Genomic DNA, 10,174 nt, shown 5'->3' with positions numbered 1-10,174 from the left:
AACAAGGTGTGCATTGTTGTGAAATCACCACACTACATCAACTAGATGTGTAACAATTTCACAACAACGCACACCTTGAAGTGTCTTGCTGCAATTATCCAGCTGAAAAACTGAGTAGGGTAAGAAAACAAAAGCTTAGTGCTCTCTTCACCCAAGCCAGTTTATAATGGTTCATTAAAGATCCATCAGAATACTGGATACCTTTAGGATTCTTTTATATTTAAAAAAGTCCTTGGATTATATTTTATGCATGTAAAGAGTGGGACAAAGGGGGTTGCACAAAAATCACAATGTCCAGTCTGAAGCAGGATTTGGACAGGTTGGCAGAACAATGTGTGTCTAGCTACAGAATGACACAAAATATGTAGATCTTCTTTTCAGGCCTGTTCTGGGAATCAGTGTACTTGTCTAGTGACATGCTCAACTAGTTTTAGAAAAACTTCAGGAAGAGTCCTTAAGATACTTTTCAACTAGGGAGATAAGACCATTAATAATGCAAGACTTTCAGACGCTGACATATTTGAAGACGCTAATCAGACAGAGGGCTGATGTGATGGTGGTGAAGGAACATCTCGGTTGGACCGAGGAGGATGTTCTGGCACTGTAACTGTAGTCACCATCCGTCCTGTTCCCGTATGGTCTGCCGTACATTTCGGAGCTGTCATCCGAACGGTAGCGAGATGATGCCAGCCATCCCCCAGCTGCAACGCCAGCAGCAGCCCCTCCCGCCGCTGCGGCCGCCACCCTCAGCGTTGACCCTGAAGACCTGTATCTCGTCGCCTTCACCCGAGATCGCATTCCACGAGCAGCACCCCGGGCCGCCCCCCTGGCTCCTCCCCTTCCCCCCTTTGAGATCACAGTTTCACAGAAGAAAGCCGCCAGTAGCATAACCATCCAGCAGGTTGCTGTAGTTCTGTTCATTTTGAAGAACTTGGGTATCTAAATTGTTTAAAAAAAAAAAATCAACACAACCAGATAGCATAAACTTTCAGGAAAGATACACGAAGCATTGCATTTTATTGTATGCGAGCCAATGCAACTGAGAAATATCCATCTCGGAACATAATATATTGAACAAAATAAGTAAATTCATAAATGAAACGCAGAAAATAGTAAAACAATTTGATGACGAGGCAAGGATGTAATATTACTAAGATATCTATACTTTTTGCTTGCATATCTCATGCTGCCAAAATCATTTAAATCAATCGTTTTGAGAAAAGCTTTAGTTGTTTTTTTTTTTTTTTTTTTTGGGGGGGGGGGATTGATAATGCAACTCCTAAATTTTAACCTGTTTGGTATCATACAAAATGGCCCAGTCATTCCTGGACTGCAGTGAATTAAAGGAATGGCTTTGGACATTATTGTCCACAATCCTCTGGCAACAGTTTTCTACAGTAAGCCTCAAATTCAGTCTTATAATTGTATGTTAATTCCTCCCATATGTTATAATGGAAAGTAAAAGGACATGGGTTATGCTATATGATTATAAAAGCATGCTTTTTGGACCATAACAATTTAATGGACAGAGCTGGGTGCAAAGAGAATGTAAGTTTTCCTAAAAATAGGCCATTGCCAGAGAAGCCTATTAACCTTCTATGGTAAACAGCCAAAACCAAAAAGTAATCTCGGGGGGAAAACTTGCAAGGCACTGTTTAGAGAGACTTGTGAAACCATTATGTACGTCAGGCTGAGGTGCTTTAAATTACAACAACTTCATTTAAAAGAGCGAAAGTTACCAACTTGTCTGGTTTTGTTTTTAGGTCAAAATATTAAATATTCATCGGCAGAGTCACGCGCCTGTTTTGTATCTGATTAAAACTCTTCGGTGCTTTTTTTTTTTTTTTTTGTAGCTCGACTTGTAAGATTGATGTTATAGACATGATTTGTGCTCATGTAGTACTCGACAATAAATCAATTTAGATGGGCAATTGAGTTTTTTAAATTAATAATGCTTTAGTGATCAGGCTGTTATATGTATATATTACAGTAAGATACATGTATCAGTACCCATGCCTATCAAACCCTGCAGTTGTTCAGATTGTACATAATCTGTGCACTGTATTAACCTATACTGTGTGCTCTTTTTTGGTATTTCATGTATAACACCGTTTATCTATAATTGATGTAAGACCACCGACTAACAAATCTACCATTTGTAAATAGCCAGTATGAAAGGCTATACTACATACACATGTTTAGTGGGTGTTGCATTACTCAAAATATGAAAGCCTAATTATACATATGTTTAATCTTAATAATATATCATTTAGCATTGTGTATACACAAATTATCCTACAATTTCAAATTACAAGACTTCAGCCATTTTTTTTTTTTTTTTGTACCCTATTAATAATTCAGTAATTTATTATTACTCACCGCCTGGTGGCTTTGTAAAATCCAACGCTGTTTAGCTCCTATTGGTATTTCTTTTATTTTTTTTGTCCTAAAAGACTTCAATTTCTATTAACTGTACATTTACCCTCCTACGCCTAGAAAATATTACACCGAACATAAAACAAGAACCGTACCTGAGCATCAACGATGAATTCCAACTGTATGTTCACTCCTGCTCTCTTAATCTGGACAACTGAATTGACAGGGATAACCTATGAAAATGTAAAACTGCACATTCATATCTATCATGCGTTTTCGCATGTATTTTTTCAGTCTTATGCAAGCTGTCAATTTCGTTCAACTGAACTGAGCATATTACTGAGGCTCGTTTAGCTATTACCCGGAGACCCTGATGTTGAAGCTGAATGAGCAAATGTTGTATTTGTGGGTTACAGCACAGTTACACCCACGCTCCCCACCCCCCGAAAAAAACTAGGACATGTCGTGTAAAAACGTCTCCTTTGTGTTGCTTTTCATCACAATTCACGTGTGCTTTCAGAATCCTGACGAAGATCTCTCGTAGATCGAAACGTTGATTTGACCTGTTGGCATGGCGTTTTGATAAATCAAATTATTTATTTTGGAGTTTATTTAGTGTGCGGGTATTTAATTTCTTTATTCTTGGTATACAGGATGCTACCATGATGAAAACCGTATTTCCGAGAAAAATGTTTTCAGTGTGGAAAAAATGTCGAACGCACCTACATTTTTGATGTACTGTCTATGATCTGGAATATAAAATAACACTATACTACTGTTTAGTAAGCTAAACTATGTCCAAATTTCAATTTGTGCATATGGAACCCTGCAGCTTTATTATGACAAACAGATTGCGCACTTTTGTTTGTATCAAGGTCAGTTATTGTTGTTTATCAGTGCCCTTAATATGTTATGCATGAGACAGTTTGTTTTAAAACAAAAAACTCTAGCCCCATTCTACTGATCTACGCCATATCCGAAACCAACCTCTTGCTCAACTGCACTGGACAAAAAGCAGCATGCTCAAGCTCCGCCTCCTACACACCCCTCAGCCATGTCAAAACGAAATATCGCGAGATCTCAGGTTGTCTGTAGGACGTGGGTTTGTTTGTTGTAAAGTCAAGTTCACAAATTGACAGAGGTTGCTTTAAAATGGCAGCGTTTTGTAGAACAGCAGCGCTGCTCCTGCAGCATACAAAAACCTCGTCTTGTGCCCTCATTGCAGCAAGAACATATAGTTCAGGTAAGGGTTACGTACACTCCCAGGGCAATTGCAATGGTTGTTCCTGCAATGTCAATATTACTGCACTTACATTTCAATTCCTTTTCTGTATGACTGTCTGCATTAATATTATTGAGGGGTACCGCCCGGGAAATCACTTGTATGTATTTTGTCTTGTTCAATAAGCAATTCGTACGTGTAATGATTTGTTTCTACACATGGATTACTTGGCAGCAATTCACTAACCAGAACAGCGTCAACGTGGTAGTTGTACGTAATGTTGTCATCAGCTTACGTGATTACCATAAAACGTCATTTTGCATGTATAGCTATTTACCACCAAGTCAATCTTTTACAATACAACATTTACAAACATATTGTCATTTGCACATGAACTGATAAAAAGTGGGTTAAAAAAAAAAACAACTCTGATTGTAAATGTACATTACAGTATAGAAGATAGTTGTTAACTTGGTTTTTATACATTTCGTTGTTTCCAGGTGGGCAGTTCCAGCACATCATTGTGGACAGGAAGGGGGAGAAACAGAATGTGGGGTTTATCCAGTTAAACCGTCCGAAGGCCCTGAATGCTCTCTGTGATGAGCTGATGACTGAGATGGGCCAGGCTCTAGATGCTTTTGAGGAGGATAAGCAAATTGGCGCTATAGTCATTACTGGCAGTGAGAAAGCATTTGCAGGTACTGTAGATGGACCTGGAACTTGCCATATTAATTTAGACCTGAATAGTGTCTTGGTATTATTTTCTGTCATATTGCATATACTGCTACAAAAAAATGTTTGTAACCTTTATTTATTATCGCATAGAAATGTACCTACAGTGGCCTACATATGTTACACTTTCTTGCACATTACATGCTGGTTGCTGCTCTTTTGCTCTTCTGGATTTGAAACTTCTTGATAGTTGTTTTGTTCCTACCAAAGCAGAGATATTTTACATTGTGTTTTCATTGTATCCTTCTTAAATTGAAAAGATAGCTCCTACCCTGTGTGTATTTAATTGGATTCTGTTTTAAAAACCTGGGATGTGCCTCACCTTGTGTCTGTGTTTCATCACACTTTAAATGGGCCAAGGTATGTCACACAATGTTAGGTTTCATCTCTTGCCTCCTATTCAGTCTGTAGCAGTGCTCTGCAAATAATAACAATCATGTAATATGCTCCAAGTCATTTAAATCAAGTGGGTGATTTATTTGTTTCAGCTGGGGCTGACATCAAGGAGATGCAGAACAGAAATTTCCAGGAGTGCTATGCTGGTAATTTCCTGGCTCATTGGAACAAAGTGTCTCTCGTTCGAAAACCTGTCATAGCAGCTGTGAATGGATTTGCGGTAAGTGTCTGTTTTAAGAAAAGTCTTATCCACAGGCCTTCTCTAAAAATAGTGTCATTTTATACACTTGGGGTCGGAATAATACAAAAAAAACATAACGACCTGGGCAGTGAGAAAATGTTTCACTGTTCTGTTTTCTATGTTGTATCAGCTTTTATACTGCTCCAAATGTTAAATAGCCTTGCACTAAATTTTCATTTAGTTTTACCTGAAGTTGTGTTTGGACAGTAGTTTGTATTTAGTTATTCAAATTCTAAATAACATGATGTCATGTCAGAAAGGGATTTTAAGTCTTAAGTTTAACTAATGTATTTAAGTGTTTAATTTAAGATGTGTTTTTGTCCATAGCTGGGTGGAGGCTGTGAGTTGGCTATGATGTGTGACATTATTTATGCTGGGGAGAAGGCACAGTTTGCACAACCAGAAATCCTTCTGGGGACCATTCCAGGTAAATGATTATAATTATTTGAGTTTTCTTGATGCTTTCGCTGTCCTGATGGTTTCATGAATATATTGTATGTATATATTGAACTTAAAGTCTGCAACTGCTCAGTAAAACTCGTTCAATGCAAAGGAATGTCCTACCATAACATAATACTGAAAATCTGTTTTAGTGATGTGTCTTGTGATTTCAAAAACCATGCTCTAAAGCAGGGGTGTCAAACTTAGTTCCTGGAGGGCTGCAGTGTCTTCTGGCTTTCGTTCCACCCGAGCTCTCAGCTACTTAATTGGTCTAATTATTTGATTAACTGGACACATTTAACACTTCTCTTCAGGCCTCAAAATGTTTCATAGGTAGTGTACCTTGAGGAGAGTGTTTTTTTAAAACCATCAACTGTAAAAGACCTTGAAAAATATGAAATATGTCAAATTCAACAAGTAATTAGATCAATTATGTTAATTGAGAGCTTAAGTTGGAATGAAAACCAGAAGACCCTGCGGTCCTCAAGGACTGGAGTTTGACACCCCTGCTCTAAAGAATTACAGAAAAAGGTTTATTTTACCTATGAATGTAGTATCACAAAAAAAACACTAGATGTCACTGTTTAATGCAAAATGTATAATCCCTGGAAACTAGTATTCCATTGCTGTATGCATTTTAAAGACTGCATGTTTAGTTCAGCTGATGCATGTTTGTCCTGACAGAACATAATTGTTACTGAGTACTAAATCAGTTTTCACTGTAAAATGTACAGAGGCAGAAATGTTGGTAAAAGTTCACATCGGATGTTCAGTGTTGAGTACGTTTAGAAGCTTGTATCCATTCAGTGTGAAACATACAGTATTTACAGTTTGGTTTACAGTATTATTTATTTGTAGGTGCTGGAGGAACTCAAAGGCTAACAAGAGCTGTAGGCAAGTCTTTGGCTATGGAATTGGTCCTCACTGGCGACCGGATATCGGCTCAAGAAGCTAAGCTGGCAGGTATGGACTAATTAATAATATATTAATATATATATTATATATGTTGCACGTCTAACTTTCTACTTTTCCTAGGAACAGGCACTATTGGCCTGATTGTATAAGCATTTTCTCTGCCAGATTAATAATGTCTGTTCTGGTGCCTTACATGCATTAGCAATTTGATGGAGACTGAGCCAGGCTTGTGTTTATTAACAGAGGGCTTGACTGTAATTGGATACATCTCCATCATAGAAACCAGGCTATATCCTTTGTGCCATAACTGTGCTTCAGATCGGATGGCATCTCCTGCAGAGTAGTGCAGCACAAAACAGACTATAGCCTGGTTAACATAACTTGACGCATATGTGAAGGTGCCCATGAAAAGAGGTGTGTACATTTCAAAACATTTTAAACATTTTGATATTAGAACACCATTTATCTAAGCAATATTCATACTGTGTTTTACATGACATTGCATGTAAAATAATTAATATGCATACTAGTTGAAACCCAACTATATTAGTAAATTTGAAAGACCAGCCCAAGATTCTGAACATCTCTTCATTCAAGTTATGTTTACACATTATTCTAGTTTCCTTGGAGCCTTCACATTAGAGGAACCATTCCAAATTGAACAGTTTATAGCACATATTAGTCAGATTATTTGTACAACATGGTTGTCTTCCCTAAACTAGTTCCACGTGTGGAATGGAAACCTCTGGCTTCAAAATGTTGAACAAAAATCAGGATTTAGTTTGTAAGGGGCATCTGGGATTATATTGTGCCTGTCTATCTGTGACAGATATTGACATGAGATTTTTTTTAAGTGCTTAGGATGGGCCCTATTGGATATTTACTTTTTGAGTTAGCTCTCTGGAGCTCATGTGGTCAGGAGAATAATACACAGTGTTTTGTCTTCAGAGTTGGGGTGGTAATCCTTAAAATTGAATATAATTTACTCTTTACAAACTTAATCCCCAGGTCTTGTAAGTAAAGTGTATCCTGCAGACCAGGTAGTACAGGAAGCAATCAAATGTGGAGAAAAAATTGCTGGCAACTCTAAACTTGTTTGTATAATGGCAAAGGAAGCTGTCAATGCTGGTAAGTAAGGATCTTGGTTTTTTTAAATAAGTAAAACCTGTTGCTCTAAATGTTGCTCTATATACATTTTTGTCCTTTTCACACTACAAAGGTCAGACGTCGTCAGCCTTTTAATCGTAGCTCAAGTTGCTGGTACGCTATAACTAGAACTAACATTTTGTGCATTTTAAGCATGTTCCAGATTGTCAAATAAATGTAATATGTGTTTTCCTTTTCCAGCATTTGAGTTGACATTAGCTGAAGGAAATAGAATGGAAAAGAGATTATTTCATGCAACCTTTGCTACAGTAAGTAGAATACAATGCCTAGTTTAATTAAGAAGACCCAATCCTCTGTTTATAATATATTATTATTATTATTTGTATTATTATTTTTTCTAGGATGACCGAAAGGAAGGAATGACTGCATTTGTGGAAAAGAGAAAAGCTGCCTTTACTGACAAGTAAAGTGCATCAACATTGAAAAGTTTTCACAGAGCCTTCAGATTAGAGGAACCATTCCATCGCAGTCATTGACTTTAGAGGCCTTGAATTAAACTTCTAGGTTTGTTTTTGCTTCCTGTCAGAAGAAAAAAAGATATTACACATTTTACAGATTTTTTTTCAATTAAAAATACATATTAGAACTGATTATTGCTTATCAACTGACACATTTAAAAATTGTATTTTATTTACATAGGACATCCTAATAAAACTGTTAGACTTAACAAGTGTTAATGGCTTTCATTTTTTGCGTCATCTCTCTGATCAAGCTGATTTACAGTGTTCTTCACTGCTGCTGGACAGCTCTCCAGAGAGCTATGCTGTGGGAGCCAGCTGTCACCTGGGATCCCCATGGTAAAATTGCCTGATTTTTGCCCTAGAGCATTTGTTTAGGGTTAACACATACATTATAGGCTAATTAGGGACTAAACCCTTAACTTTCAAATGTGGTCATAGTTACTTAACTCCAAGTCCTTGTGTTCCCTAATTAGAGGGTCCTTACTGGTACAATTTGAATATTGATCAATGTAGAAATGTGTGCTGGCTTCAGATGATAAAGTTATTAATAAAGATTTTGGCAACTCCTCATTGGAAATTCTTTGGTCTCTTTGTCTGCATATTTAAGACCCCTTCCTTAGTTCCAAATGTCAAATGTTGGAAGTCAACTGCCAATAACCTGTAACCTGAATTAGTAAAAATGTGTTTGTCTCATTTTTCTCTTTTCTCAAGCACTCTCAGTAAGAAAATAACATAAATGAAGTGAATGGTAGAAAGTTCAGGTTATGGAATGGATTAAGTGGAATCAAATTCTAACCGCAATATTGTAACCTTTCTAGCAGATGGTTGTATGAAAGTTGTATAAAGCCAGCATGTCCTGTCAAGTCATTTTTAATTTTATTTTTCTAGAATTTATGACAAAGGCACTTATCTCTGCTTTTATTTCACTACCAACCAAGCACCACCTTTATTAAGATATGTGTACTTAATAATGCATGTCATATTTCTACAGGCACAAGAAAGTGCTTCTTAAGACCTGTACTGCTTAAATGGGTCTCTTGTATTTTAACAAGTGTTACAATCTAAAGATGAGTATTTCAGAGTGAATTCAGTATGATGACTTCACCTTAAAGGTCTTTAGGGTCTTAATTACTCAGAGTCCTTGGGTATTGGCTGAAGGTGATTTCAATTCAACCCTGACAGATTGAATACAGAGCAAGGCTCCAGCCTTTCTCACTGATCAAAGTTTTGTTGTTACTCAGCTTGGGTTTGAATGTCATGTTTCTCTTGTTTTCCTCATTTACTGCGCTCAGATTACAGAGTAATTGGAGAATTAGGCATGGAGCGCCATTGTTCCCTATCAATTGCTAGCAATACCAGATGCGTTTTTATTTTTATTTTTATGGACTATTATTCTAAATGTGTTTATTTGTCTTGTACAGTATACACAGTTTTATACTTCCTATTAGTGCAGTAAAACCTTGTCACCACTGCTTTTTAAGAACTAATGTTTTACAATGCTGTATTGAAGTATCTAAAAGGCAGTGTCTGTAATATAAACGGAATTAAGTGTTTCTCTCTCTCTCTCTCTCTCTCTCTCTCTCTCTCTCTCTCTCTCTCTCTCTCTCTTACGCTCATTATAGCTCTCGCTCTCATTCTCTCTCTCTCTTTTTTATGGTATGTTTCTGGATTTTGCGGTGTGTGTTTGTGTTCCTGGACTGTGTGGTATGTCTTTGTGTCCCTTGTAGGGATGGGTTTAACTTTTGCTTTCTTGACATACGATTCTGCGTCTCTTCCAACGCTGCCTAACACCGCTACAGTTATCACAAATCAACAAGACATCAAATGGAGAAATAGGATCTAAAGAGCTTTAAATACCAGCAGCCACTGCACACATGTTGATAATGAATTCTAAAGGCCTGTCGTAGGAACAGCAGATCCTCCAGGACCCTCAGACAGTGATTCTGTGTTACCTGAGAATCATTCTGCACATTTACAGCACTGTGCCTTAAATAAATAACGTAGGAAAAGGGATTTTAAATTGCTGTATTTAAATGTTCTGTAGTGCCTTTTTAAATACCAAATTCCAAACTGTCAACTACACTGCAAGGGGCATTCTTCATTATCAATCAGTTTGTCATTTTAAGCATAGGAAATTACAAATTGACTTCTTGCAACATAATTGTATTGTCCCTTAGATCTTCTAAAATAATAAAGTTTAAAGCTGATACCGCCATTGGGTTA

The 10,174-nt window shown here is 37.1% G+C and overlaps 2 protein-coding genes across 2 annotated transcripts; one reads left to right on the top strand and one right to left on the bottom strand.

The window, feature by feature from the left end:
- Nucleotides 1–504: 504 nt before the first annotated feature.
- Nucleotides 505–921, bottom strand: sprn (shadow of prion protein). Its single transcript, XM_034926032.1, has one exon. The coding sequence runs from the start codon at nt 919–921 to the stop codon at nt 505–507; it is 417 nt and encodes a 138-aa protein (XP_034781923.1).
- A 2,523-nt stretch (nt 922–3,444) lies between these two features.
- LOC117418019 (enoyl-CoA hydratase, mitochondrial) lies at nt 3,445–8,160 on the top strand. The gene is made up of 8 exons (XM_034030526.3): nt 3,445–3,619; nt 4,099–4,296; nt 4,819–4,946; nt 5,295–5,394; nt 6,267–6,371; nt 7,332–7,451; nt 7,671–7,738; nt 7,832–8,160. Exons 1-8 carry the CDS (start codon nt 3,529–3,531, stop codon nt 7,895–7,897), a joined length of 876 nt encoding a protein of 291 aa, XP_033886417.1. The 5' UTR covers nt 3,445–3,528; the 3' UTR covers nt 7,898–8,160.
- Nucleotides 8,161–10,174: the final 2,014 nt, after the last annotated feature.

This window comes from Acipenser ruthenus, chromosome 13 (assembly GCF_902713425.1).
Source record: "Acipenser ruthenus chromosome 13, fAciRut3.2 maternal haplotype, whole genome shotgun sequence".
NCBI classification, from domain to species: domain Eukaryota; kingdom Metazoa; phylum Chordata; class Actinopteri; order Acipenseriformes; family Acipenseridae; genus Acipenser; species Acipenser ruthenus.
Note: the sequence above shows the minus strand (reverse complement) of the source record. Positions and strands in the feature narration are given on the sequence as shown.